The sequence below is a fragment of the Mytilus californianus genome, unplaced genomic scaffold (genome assembly GCF_021869535.1).
Source record: "Mytilus californianus isolate M0D057914Y unplaced genomic scaffold, xbMytCali1.0.p SCAF_9, whole genome shotgun sequence".
NCBI lineage: Eukaryota > Metazoa > Mollusca > Bivalvia > Mytilida > Mytilidae > Mytilus > Mytilus californianus.
The window spans coordinates 64,702,337-64,729,452 of record NW_026262745.1 but is presented as its reverse complement, the minus strand read 5'-3'; the positions used below and the strand labels follow the sequence as shown (position 1 = coordinate 64,729,452).

Genomic DNA, 27,116 nt, shown 5'->3' with positions numbered 1-27,116 from the left:
GGATATGTCAGAACCTTATCCCTGTTTCCGATACAGTAATTCGTCAATATGTTAATTTAAATTTAAACTTTCCGTCACACTTTAATCCAGCAAAACTGAATTCTATATTTAGTCAGACAATTTGCAGTGATGAGTTCTAACGTGTGAGTGCTTTCCGGATATGCCAGAGACCTACATCTTGGTTTTTCGGTACTTTGAATTACGATCTGAGGTAATTTCAGCACGACAACACGTTCTTGTTTAGTTTTTTGTGCTTGCATAGGCATTATGAAATGTTATCTTGATTAATGACATTAAAAGCCTCAATCGAAAAGCTCGATTCTTTTAAATACAAAGGTGTGGCGTTTAAAAAGACAGGACTTTTTAATTGTATTGGCGATTTGTAAGACGCTTTTGTTTTCTGGATTTCACTATTTGGTCTCAGAATGACCTATAGTGATCAACATAGGTAATCAAACCAGTATGGAAAGAGATGGATAGACATGAGTACATGTAGGAATATCATGGAAGTGCTATTGACTGGAAAAAAAATGATTATGTTAAATAATCATTTTTTCAGTTTGTTAATTGATTTCATTAAATGACCGGTGAAAATAAGGTCCATAACCGTAAGACTAAATTAATAAATTGGAAACACAAATTTTCAATACGAATTCATTCAGTGTAGGATTATGCCAGGCAATAGCCTAAATAAACCTCATAATAGATACCAGGCTTTTGGACGCAAAACTTTCATCAACATTAATTTTTTTAGAAAATGATCCTATCAATATAATTGCTTGTCTACACTAAAGTGATGACTTCTTGGCTGGTGATATTCTCGAAGATGAAACTTCTACCAGCTGTTGCGTCTACCCGGCGGGCGCGACAAAGAAGACGTGGTACTCTTTCCAAATGGATGTTGGCTGTGAGGTCGTTGACAAAAATTAGAATGTAAAAAAGTAAATGGTATTTGAACATATAACGGAATTAGATAATAACAATCCACTTGCAAACTCAACATATAATATGAATAACTGGTTCCTCCTTCCCAACACAGATATCAAAACTACAAAAGTGACATTACAAACAATGATATATTGCAGAGACTACATACAATATAAGTCTTTTTTCTCTTGCAAAAGTAGACAAGCATTCTACTTATCTGCCCTTTGCAATTGTATTCCCTATTCTTATCTTCTAACAAAAAATGATCTAAAACTCACATCATCATGATTATTTTTTTTTTATTTACTACATATTTCTTGTGAATAGGGGACATTTTTTCAACAACAAAAATCAACATTCCCGTGAACACCAACTATGCTCCTCATCTTGCTGTATTCATAAGAGGCATACTTCGTATAGGAGTTTTTTACAGGAAGAATGAAAAAGCTAGCGTTATACGTTAACTTCACGTTTTGCTATATAGATGATGTCCTGTCAATAAATAATTGAAATTTTGATGACTTTGTGGAACGCATCTTTCCCATCGAACTGGGATTACATGATACTACAGATATAGTATAACACTGAAGTAAGGAGATGTTATATGATTTCAAATGACACAATCGTCCACTAGAGTTCAAATGACGTGATGTAAGCTTCTATAGGGCCTTCAACAATGCTCAACGCATATCGTAAAGTCAACAATAAAAAGACAAAATGTAAAACAATTCAAACGAGATAAACAATAGGCTAAGAATTAACGACACATAAAAATAAAATAAAATATAATAGACAACAAAATAAACGACTACCCTTACATAACAGACACGTAAAGAAAGTTGCGGGGTTAGACATTGTTGTGAGCGCTCAATAACCCCGGGCAGGGACAGTTGTTTAGAAATGACTTGAATCATCAGATTGATACAAAGATGAAAGACAGAAAGTACCGATCTAAGAGTACTTGTAGGTACAGAAAGCTAGTTCAAAGCCAATTAAAACTAACATTAAATCCTACTTTCTTTGACTTAATCATCTATCGGTACACCTTTAACGGATTTAGTGTAAAGGCGTCAAAAACAGTTTAAGAAAAGTATGCTTTTGTACAGGGTCCAAAATATACGTAAATAGTATTGACAGTATGTTTGACCATCAGTTTTATATAGTAATACACATGTTTTGATTTATCATAAACAAATCAATGCTTGTACCGATAAAGACAATATTAATCACGAGTTGTTGACATCTTCTAATTTTCCTAACCAGAATCTCGTCTCCTTTTCTTATTGTGAGATCACCATATGAGACAAATGATTGAATTTGTACTGACCATTTGAGAAACTAGTCGGATGCCACATGTGGATCCGGATCGGGTTACCCTCCTAGAGCAACTTTGTGTTGCTCATCCTTTAGTTTTCTTTGTTGTGTTTTGCAGGATGTTGTTTGTCGTTTTTATCAGTATCTACTATATTTATGAGTTTTTTATGTCCCTCTGGTATGTTAAACCTTTTTTTATTTAAAAATAGTCCATCGTGTAAACTTGTGGTAAGCATATATTATCAATCCTTAGCACCGCATCGTTGTCAGTTGTATTAACTTGTCCAAATATAAAAAAAAACATGATAAAGTATGTCTTGCTGCAATAAAACTTATTTTACAAATTTATCGACGAATGCATATGTTGATCAGTGCAATGGTGAATGTGTCAGTGTCATTTTTACTTTTAACAAATATCAACATATGTATATTAAACAATCCAATACATAAATTATCATCAAATTATCAAACATTTATGTAACAAATAATTTGCACAAGTCTACTAATTTGCATTAAAGATATCATTTTTAAATGTTATTTATTATATCCACTGAAAGTCTAGATGGCTGAATATTGTAGCTTGACCGACTGTGGCGTACATGTCTAAAGTGATGTACATATCATCTTTTTTGGTTTTATTTGACCTGAAAATTAAAATTGCTACAACTGATAGCCTAGCCACCTTATGTACCTATGATTTGAAACTGTTGTTTTTGTCGCATTACGAAACAAAAATGGCAGTTTTAGAAAAATTAACACATTAGGAAAAACACATGGAAATAATACAGTTTGTTAGCCTGACAATTTCCACTTTGTTGGCTTCACTAATCAGTAACACATCTTGATGACACATACCATCTGGCGTATGTATTATTAACAACGTCTCTTGAATTACGGAAACTCCTGGTTATGCTATGTCCAATATGGAGTAGTGTCAAAAGTATAACATGCATAGTTTGTGGCATCTGTTTTAGTGTCTCAATAGCCAAAATCATTCCCGGCAAAGACGATATCTGTTTAGTGTCAGAACTATTGAGAAACTAGTCGGATGCCACATGTGGATCCGGATCGGGTTACCCTCCTAGAGCAACTTTGTGTTGCTCATCCTTTAGTTTTCTTTGTTGTGTTTTGCAGGATGTTGTTTGTCGTTTTTATCAGTATCTACTATATTTATGAGTTTTTGATGTCCCTCTGGTATGTTAAACCTTTTTTTATTTAAAAATAGTCCATCGTGTAAACTTGTGGTAAGCATATATTATCAATCCTTAGCACCTCTACATGCGAAAGTACATCTTGAAACTGATACAATTCTTTTTAACGTTATCTTAACAAATTCATCAGTGGTAATGATGGTATCTACATGCTATATCATAGCTATACAAAACAATAGAAAACATGTTCGAGGTCAAGCATCATCTGAAACGAAAACATGCACATTAATCATTTGTCAATAACAAAAACGAAAATGAACAGCAGTGGAAACCAGAAAATCCGGAGAATTGTGCAAAAACATGTACGGCTAAGGTTATCTATGTCCGGAGTGATAAAACATTAGTGTTTCGAATAAATAAAAATTTTGTGGTACAGAAAATTTACTGAAATTTCATGTCAGCTCAGAAGTGTTGATGACGTTACGGTCCTGGTGATATTCCCGGGAAACAAACGTTTTTACAAGCAGTTGCATCGACTGTTGTGGTTGTCAAAAAACATCAGAAATACCAGTCCTGTAATTTGTTACACCAGACAAGCGTTTCGTCTACTTAAGACCCGCCAGTGGCGCTAGAATCAAAACAGTTATAATGCCAAAGCAAATACGAAGTTGAATAGTATTGAAAACAAAAAAAAATCATAAAAGTCGTGTCGAATATGGCTATGGCCATCTTTACTTGGGCAGCGATTGAGAGTATATTTATGTTTTTTCTAAGCTACTTCCTTGATAGAATCTACAGAAAACCCACCATTCGACGTGAAAAGTGCAATACTGGTAACATTGACTAGTGTAGGAAATATTGATTAAAGTAATAGTTGTCTACCTAAGTTCTTGAATGCCTCACTGTGACTTGAAGGCGACTGAGGATTTCTATAATTTGACCTATTTGTTGAAACTACATTTATCATTCTTGCTATTTCGATCTTTTATAAGTTTTTTCCATCATAACGCGACAATTAGTAAAAATCCGAATCGTGATAATATAAATGTGGAATCGACGACTACCCTATCACAATAAAATCGAAAGATTTGGTTCGGCATTGCATTTTATGTCCTAATTGAAATCATTACAAAGAATTGACGACAATTTGTTTTTAAATAAAAACAGTGAAGAAAAATTGTACAAACAAGAAAGCATTGCACTAGTTGATCGAAAAGAAATAAATAAAAAAGACTTGAATTAATAAAATCCACAAATCATAACTACACACTATCCTTTATGCCACAGTCCTGGGTTTGTAAAACATAGTTGTATATTTAACGAAAATTGAGATACGGTTAATATTTAAATAAGAAAGTCCCCCCAAAACACAGAACAATCCAGACATCTAGAAATCAATTTACAGTCTTACACTGCAGAAAGACTATCAATTTATATACAGCACCGTGTATTACCATTTCACAGAATGCTCGCAGTTAATAACGGAAACATGTCCTTAGAAAAATGTTTTATTTGTTTTCATCATAACAAATTGACAAAACTGTGTAACTAGAAAAGTTTAAGGCCTTGTTGTTCTTAGATATGTGTTTAAGAAAATGATTTGGAAACTATTTTTTTTCTTCACTGTAGAAGATGGTAAAACAAACAAACACCTGCATTTTATTTTACGATCTCTACTCAGTTACACTGTTAAGATCACCTATAGTTGTGTATATATCTATTGTCCCTCTATTTCAATTGAATCAAGAAAATAGAATTATTAACTTTTAATAACATCTCAAAGATTTCACCAAACTTAGTTTACTTTAACACCTACTTCTGTCCCAACAAAAATAACCCAATCAAAATCCTGGAAAGTTTTTACGTTTCTAAACCACAACATAGTTTACATTTTATACATATATATTCTTCAAGGCTTTATAACAAATCCAGGAACACAAATTTGTACTCAGAGTAATCTTCTTGAAGTCAACACAGCCATTTTTGTTAAATAGTTATGATAAACCTAAAAATCCTGAACTCCCTTTTTGTTCGGAGGTCTTTTAATGTCAATATGTACCTATCATTGAACTTTTGCTTTTGTATAAATCAATTGGCGGGGTAAGTAAAATCTATTGAATATCCTATATGACTCGATTGTTTCTATATTCTTAATAGTATAATGGATATGAATGGGATGGTTTTTTTTTCCTTTTTGATATTCAGACTAGTTTTTTCTTAATGAAATGTTCCTTTTATATTCAATTCCTTTTACATTTTTTTCACGTTATTTTTTTATGAGTATTTGTTTAATTAATTTTTTATGCATATGATATAATTTAATATGCAATGTATTTAAGAAAGTAATGTGTTTTCCGCTTAAACCTGATGAGGAATCTGGTCGAGGGCGAAAGAACACTCACTCTCCACGTGTATCAGTTATGAGTTGTGCTGTCGCAATTATCGCTCTAAATCAGTTTAATTTAAGATTTTTCTCGCTGTAATCTACATATTAAGATTAGGGGATGATTGAGCGCACACAAACGTTGATAATTACATCCCGTCATTTGAACACTAGTGGATAGTTGTCTCATTGGCAATCAAACTAAATATCTGTTTGTTGATAATATCACCTACACGTTATATATGTGCCTGTCACAAGTCAGGATCCTGAAATTCACTGGTTGTAGTTGGTTCCTGTCAGTCTTGTTGGTTTATTGTTAGCGTATTTCAACATTCTTAAAATGTCCTGTACCAAGTCAAGAATATGAGAGTTGTTATCAAATAGTCCGTTTATATGTATGTTAGCGTTTGTTTTTGTAGCAGTTCAATGTTTCTGTTGTTCCGTTGTTTTCTTCTTATAGTTGATGTGTTTCCCTCGGTTTTGGTTTTTGCCTCGGATTTGTTTTCATTTAATCGATTTATGAGTATTGAACAGCGATATACTACTGTTGCCTTTATTTACCAAGCCTGTGGTTTATTATGTATCACAGTTGCACTCCCAGGAACGGCTAGAACGTTTTTGTTACTGTACTGTCATTGTTGACAGTCGTACGTTGACTTTTGAGTTCGTCACAAAGGGACTTTAAAAGGTAGTATAACGTCATTAGGCGACATCATCAAGGGAATCATTTTTCTTTCAACAGCGTTACTTTTTGGCAGATATATCAGGGTTAGACTTAGTTTCAGCCCAAGTTTATCATCTAATTGCAACCGTAGATTTTATATGTATTGCGTTACACCTTGGATGAAACTGACGAGTAAACACATACTAATACTCGACTGACAACGAGATATGTTTTATAAAAGCCTAGTTGGTGGAGTTGTACAGTCCTTGGATGGTGTAAACTTCCCACTAACACCATACACCATTACACCATTCACCATACACCATTACACCATACACCCTGTGCCATTACACCATACACGTTACACCTTTGCACCATACACCTTACACATTACACCATAATGCAATTCAATTTCAAAGAAAGCGTCGACTACAAAATTATTTATTTATTTTAAAAAACGAATTTTGATCACAATATTGTAAATTAATGTATAAAATTAAAAATCAGTTATTATCAATATTTTGCATAGTTTTAAAGGTCGTACGTATACACTATTCATTCACATCATTCCCGATCGCACGTTACACCATTACACCATTCCCCTTACACCATACACCATAGCACCATACACGTTTATTTTGGGAATTTTACACCATCAAAGGGCTGTATGAGGCATTGGATATGGTCCTGGTGGTGTCGGCACGATGTCATAGAAGCGCTGATTAAAATCCCTCTAAGGGAAGAAAAAAGCATTGTTTGGCTCAATTTCATGTTAGACATATTGCGTTTGTGATAAAAGTCATGTTTAACCAAAGGTTACTCAATGGAGAAAGTCTGTCGTAAAGATATTTCTATATAATTTAGTTCTGGAAACAAAATATGGTTTTTTGCAATAATCATGAAGAGGTTAATGGTGCTTGTATTGGTAAGTGAATATTTTTACATAAGGTTTTACGAGGTCAAAACAAGTAAATAAGGTGTTATATTCAATTTAGATGCAAATAATATCTTTATTGATTTCATATCAAAATTATTTAAACATTATTTTATGTTTTCTTCAATTGGACTGCGAACATTATTAAAACGATATAGACAAAAGTGACAATATTCATCAAAATAGAACATTAAAGCGGAATTGTGATTCGTACATATTTAGAAGTATATATGTGTTGCATACTTCAGTTAGGCAGCAATGAAACACCACATAAAAAGAAAGCAAAGCAAACACTTTTAGAAGTTTAATTAAGAGGGAGGCATCAGGCTTTATTTTGTGATACAATTCTATCAAACAATTTACACGTTTTATAAAAATATATTCTTTCTATAAAAAAAAAACCAGATGTGGTATGAATGTCATTGAGACTATCCACCAGAGCCTAAAATTACGTGAATAATTCTAACTAAAGGTCACAATACGACAATGAGTGAAGTCAATATCATATTGTCAGCTATAAAAGGATGCCGACATGACATAATGTAAAACAATTCAAACGAAAAAACCAACGGCTTCATTTATTACTAAACAAAACCAAAAAATATCACAGACAGCAACCACAAACAACCACTAAACTACAGATGATGATGAATGATTGATATCAATGCAGAAAACACATTAAAAGCTAGCAAATTATCGTTGTGGGCATTTGCTTTTATACAGACCAATGAAAGAAGGTTCTTTATATTGAAGACTTGATCACTTTGATAGGTCACTAGTCTATATACCACATGTTAAGATAGTCGGTAAGATAAATTAGTTACACAGTGTACTAGTAACCCGTAAGGAATTTACTGACCCCATATATATCGTATTAGGTCACACGCACATTGTGTAACTAATAATAAGTTACTACAACTTGTTATAATCAATTCGCCTACATATTATTGCTGGATTATTGTTTTGAATAAAAAGTATATCTATGTTTGGAAAATTTTTATTACAATAACAAGCTTTAAAATGTTTTATTGTCGAAATAGTTTGCTTAATAAATGATGAATGTTGACTTTTAATTTTTAATTCATAACTTAAATAAATGTACAACACTTACGCTTTACATTGCGCCTCAACTTTTTGCAGGTTTGACTTTTCTTCTTAGGCCCTCTTTTCATATGTTTGGCTTTAGTTGTGACCATACCAAGTTTTTTCTCTGCTGAACTTTATCTATAGTAATAGATATTTAGGGATTATAATAGTTATTCATATTCCTAGCTTTAGTTTGCCGTTTTGTGTATTGAACTCATGAACAGAATTCCAATCTTTAACATGTTTAAGCGCTGCATTTCGATGAAAGAAAATATAATAATGTTTTTATTTATAAATGAATAACTCCAGTTTGTATATTAACAATATGAATTATGAACACATCCAAAGTTCTTTTCGTCAATATATTTCGAGATTAAATTGACTGAAAAAACACAATTGCTTTGGATACTATAAACAAGCTCAAAAAGAATGAGGGGCATTCCCCATTCATTTCAATTTCAACATTTCAGAATTGTTATGAGTTATTACATTTATTACGAGCTATTTACGGTTTATTATTGATTATTACGTGTTTTATAATACATTTACGACAACATTCCAGGATTTGTTACGAGATATCATGAATAACTGTGAGCAATTTATGGGCATTCGTGAGCTTTTTATGGATTGTTGCCAGTATATTACGAAATGTTACTATTCATAGAGGCTGTTACGCGTTAGTTACGACCATGTTACGTAAATTACGAATAGTTACAAGTTCGTTACGATTATTGACAAGTCCAAACAATGTTGAAGCTTTTGTACCTTTCCTCAAATCGTAAACAAAACGTAAGAATACGTAAAATATACTTATCCATTTGTAAAGTACTCATAACTACACGTATAAAACTCGTAAAAACTCGTAACAATCCGTTCAGCAAATGTAACACGACCCAAATGTACGGAAATCATATACGGAATCTTGCAATTAGTGTACGGATAATTACATTTTGTTGCGAGTGGTCTACGAACGGTTTAAGATACTTACGGATTATTCAATGTTATTTACAGAAAAGAATCAATCCCATAAGTATCCGTAAGAAGATTAGCGATAGGTTTTTAGGGATATGAGCAAGTTATTCACGGATGCCTGCAATTGACTGCGAATTTACGATCCATAAGGACTTGTTCGAACAATCCGTGTAATGAGCATTAGTGAAACCTTTAATAATTGTGGTGTATGACCAAATCTATCTGACATCAATCATTTTATTCAGTCAAAAAATGTCAATTACTTATTGCCATCAGAATTGTATTTAAGTATATATTAGAGTATCCTTCACGATTTTTTTTTCTTCAAAAATAGAAATAATTGAAACAAATAAAAATTGTTTACCCATGTTCTACAAAGTGTAGGCTGAATCAGGGATGGAATATCGTATTTGTAATCTGTATTCTTGATCGACTCTCATTGGCGACATTTTTTCAAGTAATCGACAGTAATCGGTAATCGACAAAATTTTTGATTACATGTAATAGTAATTAAATTAATTATAGCAGCAATTATGATGTAATCATCGATTATTTTTCGATTAGTTTAGTAAAATAGTTTGATGAAATGGAACCTAGTTTAAATGGATAAGGACAACTGCATGTATTCAGCAGTTCATAGTACAGAAACATTAAATATATAAACAAGACTTTAGAGATCAATCAAATGCCGATCTGTTGTCTCAAGTTACATTATGTTAAACCAGATCTCCAAATAAATATTAGTGTATTTCCAAATGTTGAAACAAATGACTTTCAATGATTGTCAAAACGTTAATATCTTTTATATTAAAAATAAGACAATCGAATAGAAACGATAAAAAGTAGTCTTAAGTTACACAAGGTATTTTCACCAAAAGGCTAAAATTAGTTCCTTTTGTATTAGAAAATATGTGTACGTGAATACTTAATTTCTTTAAATATAAAAATGAAGAGGTGGTACGATTGCCAATCAGACAACTCCCCACAAGAGACCAAATGATACAGAAACTAACAACTATAGGTCACCGTACGGCCTTCAACAACGAGCGATGCCCGTGCCGCATATATATATAGTCAGGTATAAAAGGCCCCGAAATGACAAATGTAAAACAACTCAAACGAGAAAACTAACGGCCTAATTAATGTACAAAAAATAAACGAAAAACAATAAATGTAACACATCAACAAACTACAACCACTGAATTACAGGCTCCTGACTTAGGACAGGCACATACATACATAATGTGGCGGGGTCAAAAATGTAAGCGGGATCCCAACCCTCCCCCTAACCTGGGATAGTGGTGTAACAGTACAACATAAAAACGAACTATAAAAATAATTTGAAAAAGGCTTAACTCATCAGATGGATACAAATAGAAATACATCAAACAAAAATACAGAGTGGACGTGGCCGGGTACTTGTATATCCCAACAACAAAAAGACACTAATTACTGATCTGAGAGTAATCGCAGTTACTGACAGCTAGTTTAAAGCCATTAACAACTAATACAAAAATCATGCATCTAAGAATAAATTGTAAATCAGTACACATCCAACATCCGATTAATTTAGTGTAAAGACGTCATAAACAGTCAGAGAAAGACCTTTCTTCACTTAAACTAAACAGAAAACTACATTTTTATACCCAAATTACAGAGTGTACCTAAATTTACTTGCTGCCAAATTCAAATTCGAGCAATCGGATTTGTGTTATCTGATATACAATCATGTGGTCGTTTGGCTATACTTTTACCAGTGATATAAAGTATTAACAATAATGCATCTACATGATTAATAAACTTTATGTTAAGAATATAAAGAATGACATAGTGGATTTAATTAACCTATTTGAGTTCAAACTTGGTGTTTAGACGGATTTGAATCTTTGGATGGTAGCTCATGCAGACCTTGTCCCAGAGGATTCTTCGGAAAAGAATGTGGCTTTTTTTGTAATTGTTACATGAATGAGAAGTAAGTATATTAATTAATTATCAATGTCTGCTAGAACTCATTTACTAAATAATCAGTTTGTCTTGCGGAAAAGGTGGTTGAATATATTTGCTTACATAAATTTAACAATTAGGTTGCAGTTTAAACCCACAATATAGTAATATCCCAATTTTTAAAAAGGAACACAAAAACTTATCATTTACAGATAGATTAACTTGGAAAAAACAAGAATGTCCTAACATTTTTTAATTAATGCTGTTTTTTGCGACCTTTTTATTCGATAAAAGGGAGAACTGGCAACAATTTTTTGTCCAACATATTAAAATGTTTAAATGTTATTATGTTTGTCCGTGTGATGCAAATCTGCCCTAAATTATTATTCTGTTTATATTTTTATATTATTTTTATATTGAAAATACGAAATAACATCATACAGTTTAAGACAATGTAAAGAAATTTTGAGACGCCTATCAAATTATAAAGATAAAAAAGGAAATTAAATATATATGTAGAAACAAGGTCGCATCAAATTGAAACTTTGTACACACATTTATAACATGATTTAATCTTTATAAATTTCATAACAAATTAATGAGAAATTCGTATATTCTCAGTTTAAAGTTTTGGTTATTGTAGTTTATTAAATGCTGTGGTCAATTCAACTTGTAACTCATTATGCATGTTGATTGTGAGGCAACATTTTCAACTTGTTTGTATGCCAGAGGACGATTTATGGGTTCACTGAACATTGACACATGATAGAGTAAACGTTGCACGGTATCCTTTGCACACATACTCTGGTTGAATGCTGTTTTAATAATGGCTGCCGTTACCATAGATACAGAAGAACAATGGTTGGGGTCCGTTTTGGCAACTTTTGTGTAACGCAGGGTTACTACTTAATTTGAACGTTATGTGCAGGGGAAGGGATTAGATGAAAATATATAGTAAATTATGAACACTATAATTTGTGTAGTGTAAGTATTTTATTACAACTTATTTGGGCAACATGTTCTTACATCTGCACTTGAATGAATAAAATATCAATAATAACATTCTATCTTTTAATATTTTACCCCCCCCCCCCAAAAAAAAAATTAGGCACTCTAAAAATAGTTTCTGATGCACCTTAAAGCAAGGCCATGTTATTTTTTTTCAAGTCCTTCATAGATAAACAACAATTTGTATCTAGTCATATTTTTCTCTGATTTCTGAACACAAAGTACACAATACAGTTTCTTTTGATTTCCAGTTAAAATTCGAATGACAAAGTAAAATCCAACGAACAGTATTACAATATTCTATTGTGATGAAAGGCCATAGCGTAAATGGTATTTCAATCTGCATATTTCAATATATTTTCCACTTACTACGAGAATATAAAGTCAATACTGTTATTTATATTCCAATTAATTAAAACAAAAAATGGAGTTTGTTGTATTGATATGAAAAGTATTGATAGAAATTGTATTATAAAAAAGCTCATTATGTCCCAAAAATCTAAAATGAAATAAAGTATCTATAAATCTAACTGCAACCATAAAATCTTTCCATCAACAAACCTCTTTTGGTTTCCTAAGTAGTTAAAATAGATTATCCATGGCTTAGTATATTTCTAGGATTTTGATTGGTTAACGCACGTCGTTACAAAATCCATAGCCCCTGGGTGTTGCTAACCCATATACCCGGACGTTGCTATCCATTACCCCGGGGGACGTCACGCGCGTTTTCCTTAGTTCAATGGATGTTCCTTGTGAAATATAGAATTCTATAGATTATCCATGATGTCTGTACTTAAATATTTAATCCACTAACGATTTTATCTTATTATGTCGATCATTTGCACTCATTTTAGTGAATGCATCACTTGGCTGCCACATTGTCAATGAATAGAACTACTGACCTAGCCAAATGACCCACGTTGACGTCACATCGTCTTTGCTGTAACTCTCACAACACTGAGCGCCAAATGTGACCCATTCCAGTTTCTCTGTCTCCGGATTAAAAACGTCTTATATTCGACTACATGTAGGGTTCTACCAAAGGTAGTACCCTACACTCCGTAAAAAAAATGTCGATTTCCCAAATGTCAATATAAGATTTTTAGAAAATGAAAAAAACGTTGCTTTCACGTTACACCGTTTGGCAGAATTTCTCTAAAATTGGCAAGATTTGGACTAAATTCGTTCTCTACGTTCATATTCGTAGATATGGATATTTCAACACCCTTCAGTACCCTGTACACCCTTCGGCCTCGCCTTAGAATGTACTTAGATACTTCAGGGTGTTAAAATATCCATATCTACGGATATGAACGTAGATAACTTATAATCTTCCAAGTCGTCTAAATTATCTTTACGGAAGATTGCTTTTTTCATTTCATCTTCAATGAAATTGTTCAAGTCGAATTGTGATAGTGCATAATCAATGTCAACGTTAAATACACTATTACTCATTCGGACATGGGGATGTTTATTAAAACATATTGTGTCACAACCCCGGGGGACGTCCCGTGATCAATTTCTGTGTCTACCCTGTGTCACTCCAATAAGCACACAAATAATTCAAAAATTTGATTTACAAATTAAGTGGATGCAAAAATTCAAAACAAGACAAAATCCAATATTTTTCATTTTATTTAATTCCTTTTTAAGATTCATGTATTTGTTCTTCATATTTACACCTTTATATTTACGACTATCTTATTTTCATACGTCGTTGAAGTTTAAAAAATACTCCTAAGTGTGTAGTATTCATATATTTATTGTTTATTAGTTTCTTCGTTTTGTTTTGTTTGTTTGTTCGCATGTTTTTTTGTTTTTGTTTTTTTTTTACAGTAGGGGGTATATATATATAACCCCCTTTAAACTTTTAAAAGTGAGGGCGGGGCAAAATAAAACCAAATGTTGCCCCCACCCCTGCCCTACACTTTTTGGAAATTAAAGAAAATGGTTATGAAAGGGGACAAAAACTACTTTCTAGAAACTTTTCATTCAAGGATATGAATTTTTTTTCTGAAACTTCATTGTAAAAGTAACACAACTTTATGCGTAAAAAGGAACTCCGATCCAATGCGACAATGCTTTGTTCGTTTTTACAGATATGCAACCAGGTGTCCACATAGTATGTCGAACTTTCAATCCCCGTGAGTCTAAACAAACTGTAAATGATTGTACATATTTATCAAATACCTTTATTTCAGATGCGACCACGTGAAAGGATGTTTAAATGTATTATCTAGCACAGAAGCTGTCACAAAAGATGATGATGCTGAAGGTAAGAAAATTGTTCTTTTCTTCTCTCACGATCTTTTTTTAACACCAATGTGACACAAAATGACTAGACTAAGGTCAATTATGGTTTACAGATATTTCCGCCTGAAGCAAAAATTCATTGACGTAACATTCCGGATGTAATTTTTATTAGAAATATCAACTTCCATGAAAAAGAAAATAATATTAATCACAATAACAGAAGAAACATTGATTATTTTCTAACTGCTTATGATTCGCGGAAGATATTAAAAGTGCTGAATGTATTTATAAAAAACGAACCTCATATTATTAAAGCTATTTTAACAGGCACTACTGTCAATATTTTTACACAACTGTATGATAGGTACAAAATGGACAAATTCAAACTTGAATATTCAAAATAGACGATTTCAGATTTGCAATAACATTTTAAGCCCCCGCCCCTAGGCAAAGGGGGTATTACGTGTAAATATTGTCCGTACGTACGTATGTCCCAATATTGGTTTCCGTTCTCTAAATTCAGTTTGCCTTAACCAAATGTTATGAAACTTATACATAACGCTTATTACCATAAATCACAGATCACGTTCGAATAAGGGTCGCGTCACGTTTACAGTTCTCCAGTTATGTCCCTTCATATCGTTATATGCAAGCGATAGCATCATCTGTGTCCCATAAACACATTCTCCATTTATTTTATATAGCGATATTCCTGTTGGCGCAGAGACTATACTATGTATACAGTGTGTTTGAAAAAATAACCAAGTGACTGTCTGAGCCTCTAATAATGAATTTAAGAAATAAAACGATCCATAGTAACTGACACTCGTATATTACCTTATCTAAAGCCTTTTTAAACAACTAAGGATATCCTGTCCTGCAAACTTTTCTGAACGGCTTTTTTTTATACATTATTTCATGTTGTACTTGCAACAATTTAAATATATGGACAACGTGTGTAAATAACGCTGTCGGTCCAGCTGTGTTTGTTTTATAGTATTAAGTGAGTCAAGGGTGTCATTGGGGTTAAAGAAGACTAAGGCATTTGCAATCTACGTTTGTGAATAGTCGAGCTTTTTATGTTTGTGTCAATTAAAAAAAAAAAACAACTGAATATTCATTTGAACAAAAGCAAAGTTTCCATTCGCGCCAAAAAAATAATATTTTACTTGCGCCAATTGAAAATGACCTGGTAAGATAAACCCATATATTTTAACCGTTATTTAATAAAAGGATATACACGTTCAACATGTAAAATAAATAACTGAGCCCATTGTGATGAATGTAAGAGATACATTTCGTTTTTGTATAACAAAATAGACAAACGGTCTTTTAAATAGGTAAAACCCGCTTTTTATTTCCTAGTTTGAAACTTTTTCTGAAATAATTGCAAAATTGAAGAAAATTGATCATTCCAATATTAAGATTATATATAGGAAACAATCAGGAATAACCAGGAATGTATCAATCAGTGGAAAAAAGATATAAAGAACAGATAACAATTTTATTCAGTAAGAAACTATTGCTAATAATTCAAGCAAACAGAGAGAAAAGGATATAATTGATAAGGTTAAATTAGATCATATAAAAGTAGCATGATTGTTAGAATACCTTGGTACATGTACGCTAAAAAATTAATCATTCATTTGCGCCATTTAAAAATGAACAGGAAAAACCGCAATCATTTGAGATGATTAACCATTTCATAGAAAACAACAGGTAAAATTGAGAAGAAAAATGGGGAATATGTCAAAGAGACAACAACCCGACCAATGAGCAGATTACAGCCGAAGACCACAAATTGGTCTTTAACGCAGCGAGAAAATCCCGCACCCGGTTGTGGTCCTCAGCTGGCCCCTAAATAAAAGTATGTACTAGTTCAGTGAAAATGGACGTCATACAAAACATATAAATGAACTAAAATAATAAAACATACAAGACTAACAAAAGCCAGAGGCTTCTGACTTGGGACAGTCGCAAAATTGCGGTGGGGTTAAACATGTTTTGTGAGATCTCAACCCTCCCCCTTTACCTCTAGCCAATGTAGAATAAAGAAACACGCAGTAATACGCAAATATTAAATGGGGTTCAAATACAAACACTGTACATATAATGAAGTGACATACTTGAAATTATTACTGATTTGAAACACTCGTGCAAGCAAAAAAGTTGATTATTTGAACACTGAGGAAAACCGAGGAAATTAGTAATGTGTGATGGTCATTCATTTCGGCAATAAAAATGGAACTTTTTTTTTAATAAAACCAGTTTTATGGTAGAGGTGACAATACACGATCTCTGTGCATTAAAACAGTTGCTTACAGATATAAAATACACTTATCCTGATCTAAATCCAACTTCCAACTCCCCTTGATGAGTAGGGAGCAGATAATAGACTAAACGGGTATAAGCTATATAAACCATATTATTAACCTATTTTTCCCATGTATTTTTAAGACCGCAAATGAAAAACAATATTTGCCCCAAAGTTAAAAAAAAATGTGTGTGCAAAGTCAAGACTTCGTTGTGGTCCTGTTTAGCAAATGTTCTTCAATGTAAACAGTTGGAGACTAGGTTTTTATTATTGGTAAATTATTGGTAAATAACACAAAGAGATCTTAATTATGTGATAACTAATGAATACATCTTTTATTTCTACATAAGAATTATCATTTATGATTTTTTCTATTGCTCTCCTGAAATTGCATTTCATTGTCCACTTATCTTTTTAAGAGCTAAACATATGTCTTTTTTGCAAAGTTCGCTGTTTACATTCACTTTTATCATTTATCGTATATGTTATAGCACAATGCATATTACATTTTCTAATTAATTTACTGTTGAGAAGATTAAGAAGGAAAAATATGACCGAATAATGATGAAATTTTACAAACATTTGAAACTTTTCAATACAATAACTTTTAGCAAATCAGTTTCCTACTAAATCAACGTCGTCAATCTGACGGTATGTAGTTGTGTAATATGTATGATGTCTTTGTTTATTGAAAGCGAAATTTTACATATTTGCAGGCACATCTACAGCACTGGACACTACCGTAGAAATAAAGAGCAAAACAGGTAAATCCATGTACTTTTAACATTTCTGTAATTTCAACTATTGATATACACCTATTACGTTTAGCAGGTAGAACAAATGACTGTCTGAGTTCATTCTAATATTGATTCAAGAAATTCATGATGTATTTGTTATACTGCAAAATGGTCCATTAAATAAGAAGAAACTAGAATATACATTTATTTTCTTACATAAAAGCAGAAAAAGCAAGTCATCATTTGAATTAAAGTTCATCGCAGGGGGGTAGTCAAGATCTCCAAGTGAATATACACATATGTATGTATAGCTTGGATGTCGTTACAAAATCAACATGTGCTTTACATAACCAGTTATAAGTAATATCTTCGCTTAGATTATAAACATATTGTATAACATATCGTTTTATATAGTACCTTGAAAAAAATATGTTGCATGGACTGCAAAAACAATCGATCATATTTTTGTATTCATGATGCTATCCTTACATTTGTTGTTAGGCAAAGATAAAAGTCAAATACCAATACCATTGATAGTGGTCACCAGCACAGTTTTGATATTACTACTATGTATCGCTCTCATTTGGATTTACTGGAAACTTGATGTACTTTTCAAGAGGGAAGAAAAAATATCAGAGCGCTCCAACATAATACATTACAACGAATCTGCAAACCAATTGCAACTAGGAGAAACTGACTAAAATGGGGAAGGAGGGGATGGAATTTTGCCAAGTTCTGTACAATCCAACACAGAAACTAGTTTAATATATGTACAAGAAACCAGTTTCATACATGCACCAGAATGAATAGTTTGAAAAAATCGATAACGATAGCAAACAAAATTGGACTGAACTAATTTTTAATGTTTGTTTGTTAAAGGTTTTATTGCAAAACAAACGTCAGATCATCAAATCTTGCAAATAGTTGTCAAAATTTTATTAAAGGAGATTTGTTTCATTTGTTTCATTTATTACACAATATGTTTTTATAATACAAAAGCATGTCGTTTCAGTCTAAATTATAAGTTAGACTAAAATAAATACTCAAATCATTTATAACTTATAATGGTGAATAAGAGGCATATGCTGGTTATAAACGAATGAGTAAATATAACAAGTTTTCATTATGTACAAAGGAAAATAAACACAATGACGTCATATAGACAGGTTGTATTTCGAAATTGTTAGGCGGCTATATAGTCTTAACTAAATTCGTTGAAAACTGCTATTTGAAAAGTAACTGACATGTTTCCTGAAATACGAGTTTAGCAAAACTCACCTGTATAAAGAAAACATATAGGTAAACACACTTCAAGAAAAGAAAGGATTAGATATTATAACTTTGAAAGAACATTTGTGCCGATAGCTTTTATTCAAAAATGAGCGAGAAATCTTTTATTGAAATGTGGTAAATTCGAAGTAAAATCTGATTTTTCTCTGCTCTAGCATGAAGAATTTGAACTTACATTTGGATGTAATAGATTGTGTCTTAAGATATTCAATGCAAATAAATTGGATTTCGTCGTAAAACAAACTTCAATAAAAACATATCAACACTTCAACAACGACTGAATTGAAATTTGAACACACTTATACAACGATTGAACTGACACAGTTCCTCATAATAATTCCACTATGTATTGGCTTCCTTCATTACACATCAGTTAGACATCTAATTCGACAGAATTTTCTAGTTATTATACGTTTTGATTTTTTCAATCATGAAAAGTCTTTAAGCTCTTGAAAACAGATCAATTAGAATTAAATAAAAAACTCACATTTGATCGACTTATACCTTTAAGTTGTATTTTGAAAGACATATGTTTCTTCTAGCTGATTAGCACCACTTTATAAACTTTAAGACTTTTATACAACTTAAAAGTATTGTGTGATTGGTTTTCAAGCCATTTTTTTTAAATGCAAGAAAACTCGGAAATGTTTTTATTAAAATATTTTGTTAAAGGTCAGACAAGAATTTTCAAACATCGAAGACTAATTGCCCTAGATAACATACAGACGAATCTTTTTTTGCTATGCATTTTCGAAATCTAATAGTAAAGCTTTTGGTCGAGTGTCTTTTGGCAGAACATTTAGGGGATGTCAGAGAACGGTGTGTCCAGCTTGTCTTTTCCTATAACTCTTTCATGCTTATATTATTTAATAAGGCTATAGTTTACCTTAGAAAAAATGTGTCAAAAAAATCAATTACATTTACGAGTAAGTAGTGAACATACTGTAATAACCTCTGTAATTGTTGGGTTATCATACCAAAATTTAACATTAACATATCAAAACGATGGAATATGGTGCCAGGTAATATATCATTTGTTTAACTTTGATACATTTTTAGGACAAATCAGCCGAATCAAAAACACCTAAATGTTACAGAATGTACCCGAATTTATCATCTCAACAAGAATATAATGCATTTTCGGGATTTATCACTTCAAAATACTGCTTTTGGAGGCAGTGATTCAAATTCATGCTTTCAAATTACTATTTTTCTATTTTTTCGTGGATTTTTGTTCATTGGACTCTATTCATATGCATTTTTCTGATCCAAAATGATTTGAACTTATCAAATGCGGCTGTTTTGTGATTATTTGTCTTTAATTAAAAATCCTTCAATATATTCTGTAATCCCATTCTATAAGTCGTTACATGGTAAAACTAAATTTTTATTCTTATTATTATTAATGAAGTTTATACTTCAACTCCTCGTTCCGCTATATAGATGATGTTCTCTCACTAAATAATACAGAATTTGGTGACTATGTTGAACGAATCTATCCCATCGAACTAGAGATAAAGGATACTACAGATACAGTTTAGTCTGCCTTATATCTTGACTTACATCTATAAATTGACAATGAGGGTCGGTTGAAAACAAAACTTTACTACAAAAGAGATGATTTCAGCTTCCCAATTGTGAACTTTCCATTTCTATGTAGCAACATACCAGCAGCGCCTGCATACGGTGTATATATCTCCCAATTGATACGATATTCCCGGGCTTGTGTTTCCTATCATGATTTCCTTGATAGAGGATTGCTGCTCACAAGGAAGCTATTAAGCCAAAAGTTCAAAATGGTGAAGTTGAAATCATCCCTTCGTAAATTTTACGGACGCCATCACGAATTGGTTCACCGTTATGGAATAACCGTTTCACAGATGATATCGGATATGTTCCTTATGTCGCAACTACAATACCCTTCCCTTTTCACGAATGTGACTTACCGAATAAGACTATTTACCGGATTTGTAATAACATAAGCAACACGACGGGTGCCACATGTAGAGCAGGATCTGCTTACCCTTCCGGAGCACCTTAGATCACCCCCAGTTTTTGGTGGGGTTCTTGTTGCTTAGTCTTCAGTTTTCTATGTTGTGTCATCTGTACTGGTATTTGTCGGTTTGTCTTTTTATTTTTGGCCATGACGTTGTCAGTTTGTTTTCGATCTATGAGTTTGTCTGTCCCTCTGGTATCTTTCGTCCCTCTTTTATACAGTTACTGTTGTTCAATCACTGCGTCTGGTAAGTTTTGGATAAACATCAATTATCTGATTTATAGGTTGATTTTCATTATTTTGCATATCGTGTTTTGTGCATTTCACAAGATTATAACTTCCTGTAGTGTGTATCTCGTTAATTGAAGCACAGCATCTAAATTAAGTGTAGGACGACATGATCTCATTTCAGTAGGGTGCGTACTTTTTCATAAATCTGACGTATTTTAAACTTTACACATCTTTACTCCACTGTAGTTTAAACGAGAAAAGACATCTCAAGTTCAAGTAATTCATAGTTAACACGGTTTTATATATTCGAATAGATGTCGTTTGATTTGAAAAAAAATATAATTAGACATATTGTTTATGGTATAATACAATTCTGTATTTAAGATTGATGTTTTAAGTTAATGTAGAATCTGACCAATTTGTTTATACATTATATTGCCAGTTTCTTGCAAACGACAAATGACTTAAACAAGTTGACTGTTCTTCCAAATAACAAGTTTAAATAATAAAAGAATGAAAGTAATAAAGGTGGAACTAAATAAAACTCGTATTATATTCATTTCTGTTGACACTTTATTTAAGGAAGAATATATATCCAGTCAATTGGTACAAATATGTCATAATTAAAAAAAAAGTATAGCAATTAATTGAGTTTTGTTCATACTAATAAACAATAACACGGAAACGGATTTTAATCATTGAGGGTCGTCATGGGACAATCAACTATTATGTACTTATTTTGTTGTTTCATTGTTTAAACAATTACACGGAAACTGATTGTAATAATTTTACTTTGTGAAGGATCTATTAACTTTAATGACCTATTCAGTATACAACAATGACGTACACGTCACATCTCTTCTGGTTCATATAGCGCTTATAGTCATAAAACAAAATTACAAGATTTTTCGTTTTTTTTTTTATTATTTATTTCTAAATGAACAAAGCAATGTAAGCTTCAAAACAGCAAGCGCACGCAATATTATCAAAAGACTAAGCAAGAAGGCAAGAAACTGTCTTAAAAGATGGGGATCTTTAAATATCGATCCACATACCAACAAGATAATATATTTGATTTTTGGGGATCAAACCACACAACGTCTATTCAAATAAAATAAATATTATTATCTATAGAAAAACACATGATTAAAATCATATAGAACATTTATTTGTATTGTGGTCCTGTCATGTGATGTTGTCGTTTTTGTGTGGTGTTTGACGTTGCCATAAAAGCGGGAGGTTTGACATGCCACAAAACCAGGTTCAACCCACCATTTTTTCTTGAAATGTCCTGTACCAAGTCAGGAAAATGGCCATTGTTATATTATAGTTCAATTCTGTGTGTGTTACATTTTAATGTTGTGTTTTTGTTGTGTCATTGTTCTCCTCTTATATTTGATGCGTTTCCCTTAGTTTTAGTTTGTAACCCGGATTTGTTTTTATCTCTATCGATTTATGAGTTTCGAACAGCGGTATACTACTGTTGCCTTTATATAGTATTCTCATTTCTATTCCATAATAGAAAAAATAAAACCACGCAAGCGACTCTCTGAACATGTTCTAAGGACTTAACATAAGTATCAACAGTAAAATGTATTTGTAATAAGCGATGTAACACTGTTCAAACCTGAATATCTCCCATTCATCACACTAAATCAAAATCTAAAAGAACTTTCAACGTATGTATGCGGGATACGTTATATACATGTACTTAAGTTAACGATATCAATGTCGTTTGTGTGTTTTTCTGTTTACCACTTGATTTGCGGTAAAATATTTACTCTCCTACATAAAGAGTATTGGCTATATTGCATTTATTTTCACCTTGTGTGTCATTCTGGTTGTCCGTCTATTTATTTTTTTGTCTTTCTGTTCGTTCGTAAATCAAATTTTCAGGTATCGTTGTATGGGGAACTGATGAACTGAATGACTTAATGTTTGTTCAGCATCATTTCCTGTGTGCCGATACAATAAATTTTCCAATCCAAAAAGTTGAATGAACTTAAAATGTTTCCGTCATTTATTTATCTAGTTCAACTTAGCATAATGACTTCGTATTTGGTCTGCCTCTTGACAGTGATAAGTTGTAACGTTTACATACTGTTTAGTTGTGAACGCTAACTTACCAATTTTCTTTAATGTGCCGCAAATAAAGGCAACAGTAGTATACCGTTGTTCAAAAGTCATAAATCGATTAAAAGAAAATAAATCCGGGATACAAATCGAGGGAAACACGTCAACTATAAGAGGAAAACAACGAAACAACAAAAACACTGAACTGCTACAAAAACAAACGCCATCATACATAGAAACGGACTATTTAATAACAACTGCCACATTCCTGACTTGGTACAGGACAGTATTTTATTTCAAAATATAATTTGATAACCGTTGGTATCCGAATTTATGCTTTAGAAAGGTGAATTCCAAATTAGTTATTTTATGAATAATATTGCAAGAAATACTTAAGACTTAATACAAAAGTCTTAGACTGTACTTATATTCATAGAGAGAGGAAAAACCAAATAGGAAAACAAAATATATTTTCTTAAAAATAATTCTAAATTTTGAAACCAATATACATTTATTGTAGTATAAGCACGTTATTGAAAATCGAAATGTCGCATAAATTAACTGATTGATAAAATGATATCCGTTACTATAAATCGCCGGGACCGACCATTCATTTATTAAAAGACACCCCTTACTCCACAATTATAGATTCTTTAAAATTGTATGTGTGTATGCGGGAATTCTGTTTTGTGTCGTAGCAAATCAAATTATCCTTAATGAATAATTGTATTTTATAATTTCCATTTATAAATTTTAACACCACTTTTGAAGTATCAACTGTATATTGTAGTTAATTGAAGCTCGTCTAATTGAAATGGATCTCCTGTCATTATAAATAGATCATTTAATATAATCAGAATTATTTTCAAACAAATTCCATGAAATAATAATGATCATTGTTAAATAAGATGGATTATGATTTCTGCAAACACATTTTACTTTATGGTGTTCTTAATGTTTTTTAGTTTCGGGTGTTTTCGAAAAAGAATGAGAGTGCCAAAAGGGAATATGGTAAAGTAGAAATGATGGTCATCATTTGCAACTTATTATCCAATGATAACAATGAAAAAAAAAACTGTCCCCTTGTTCAAACATGTCGTCATCGATCAGCATGCATTTCATATAATTTCAGCTACTACAACTCTTTTATTCAAAATTTGACGAATTTAAAACCATTTTTGAAATTTGTATCAAATACCCTACAAGCATCATTTATGAAAGAGAGAGGTGAAAGATACCAGAGGAACATTCAAACTCATAAGTCAAAAATTAACTGACCACGCTATGGCTAAGAAAGAAAAAGACTAAAGCATAAACAACAGTATACAGAACACAACATAGAAAACTAAAGACTGAGCAACTCGAATCCCACAAAAAACTGGGGGTGATCTCAGGTGTTCCAGACGAGTAAGCAGATCCTGCTCCACATGTGGCACCCGTCGTGTTGCTCATGCAAGTACAATCCCAGTAATAAGTCTAATTATGTAGGTCACATTCGTGCAAAGCGGACGAAATTGTAGTTACGACATTAGGAACATATCTGCTATCATCTGTGAAACGGATATTCCATAACGATCAACCAACTCGTGATGACGTCAGTAAAATTTACGAAGGGATGATGTCAACTTCACCATTTGGAACTCTTTGTTTAACAGCTTCCTTGTCAGCAGCATATATGTCCTTGTTCTCGAGCAGTCAATTTCGTACTTGTTACTTTTAAAAAATGATACCTATTTACTCTCTGCTCCACGACATTACAATTTGAAAAAAAGAAACACAAATTTTTTAAAGTTTATATTGTTTCCAATAATTTGAGATAAGATGCATTTTTCATCTCCTGATCTCAGGAACTTGGGTGTGGACGTCTTTTTTTTTCGATTTCTGTTTTTTTTTAATATTTTAATGTAATAATCTTTGCTTTTTTACTTATTTTAACTTATTTATGTGTTCATGCCCTGATCCATACGGTATACGAATAGCAGTGATTTATTAATGCTGTCCCTCTATTATTAATTTTAACGTGGACGTTGAGGGGCAGCATATATAAACTACTGTTATTGTATTTTGCAATGATAAGAGCAAATACTTGTAAAATAAGTGAAAATTTCTGTGCATGTTAGAATGAGATATTCAAAGTGTTACACAAGACGAAAGAAGTAAATTTATAAATGCGATAATATGAAGGGTTTTACATTTGTGAAGCGATTTTATATAGAGAAGGTTGTTTACTAAAATATACGACCCCCGTGGCAAAATACCTAAATATATTTACAAATTAAAAGTGGTTACAAAACGTACTGTTTAAGTAATGGCTTATAGTTTTATCAGTTTTTGATAAAGTCTCGTAGACATTATTTAAAAACAGATAAGATATTAAATACAGTAATGTCTTATGCTTGTAAAAAGAAAATAACAATCCTTGTTTACAAGCATTCAGTTAATCTCTATAGTTTATTTTATAATTTCTATTTCAGGCCTGAGAATAAACAAGTGTACGAAAACGAAATGGTATGCTGTGCATTCTACGAAATGACTAATGGAACTTGCATAAGTAATTATTTTACAAATACATTTACATTGTGAGTATTGTTCGTTGGGTTTCGTTTGCATCTTTTTTTTTGTAAAAGGTGTAAAAGTATATGTATGACTTACAAAATGTGTTTAATGAAACAAATAGGTATTTCATGTACCTGCATATTAACTTTTGTACTTATGGCGTAGTCCAAAAATTGACCTCAAGTTGAAAAAAAGGAAATGTTCGAAACAGGATTATGCATAAAGAGACAGACAATAAACGACACAAGACAGAATAAACATCTTTCGATCGATAAACGATTCTCAACTATATAGTTAAAAACATATGTATATAAATCAAATCAAGTTTTCAAAAAATTAGGCATAAACATCAAATGAATCAATGATCTGTCATCAACATATAATTCTGTAGTAACAAAGACCTTAAGATTATATTCAAAACAGGTACTTACATGACTTACGAGGATGCCAACTTGTGATATTTACACGTGACGATGGTAAACTAATCTTTTTACTGCCCTCACCCAGTTTTATTAGAAAAAAACATGTCTTTTATCAGATTCGAAATTTTCTAATCAATAAGCAGGTAATGCAGAGTCAGAAAAGTTTCCCTGCAATAAAAGTGGCTTATCATTCTTTGTAAACACTCCATATACTGTAAACACCGTAGTTATCACAAGTAGTATCTTTTATACCTTACCATCTGATGGTTGTTTTTTTTTTATATAATTGTTGATTGTTCTGTAACATGAAATACTTAATTTTGAATAATACATGTAATAGTTATATAAGTGATCTGAATAGCAAATGATATGTTTTTGTCGCCATATAGAAAGAAGTCTTTGATAATTGTTTTATAATTACATTACATGTCGTTGACTAACATAATCGGTAGGCATTCTAAATTTATAATCTAATTTCTCAATAAAATGAATAACTCGTGACTTTACGCGCTCTGTATGACAGCGTTTCTGTTTTGCATAGGAAACAAGCTCATAACTTGATAAGCATAGGTTTCATAACGAATGAGAATTAGATATCGCTCGAGTTATTTTACTTCAATATAAATATAAACGAACCTTCGGCGAGTTTATTAATTCTATTTTAATTAAATATCGAGAGTTGATATCGATCGATACCCAATTGTCAATACCTGTTAACTATATTTCTGTTACGGTCAACACTCGAATTGTATTTAATCAAAATTTCCGTGAATCATTAATCCTGTCTTTTGCACATACCAGTATGACGTGATATGTCCATGTTAGGCGTCAAACACTAACATCAGACATTTTAAACGTTTT

At 31.9% G+C, this 27,116-nt stretch overlaps 1 protein-coding gene across 2 annotated transcripts in view; it reads left to right on the top strand.

Annotated features, from left to right (window-relative positions):
* LOC127714430 (protein draper-like) overlaps positions 1-18,492 on the top strand; it is a 48,343-nt gene extending 29,851 nt beyond the window's left edge. The window contains exons 6-7 of one of the 2 annotated variants that reach the window (XM_052220490.1): positions 17,667-17,714; positions 18,189-18,492. In XM_052220490.1, coding sequence (XP_052076450.1) covers positions 17,667-17,714; positions 18,189-18,388 — 248 coding nt within the window. In that variant the 3' untranslated portion in view covers positions 18,389-18,492. The remainder of the gene's footprint in view (positions 1-17,666; positions 17,715-18,188) is intronic. The other variant, XM_052220492.1, reaches the window with a different exon arrangement.
* The last annotated feature ends 8,624 nt before the right edge of the window (positions 18,493-27,116 follow it).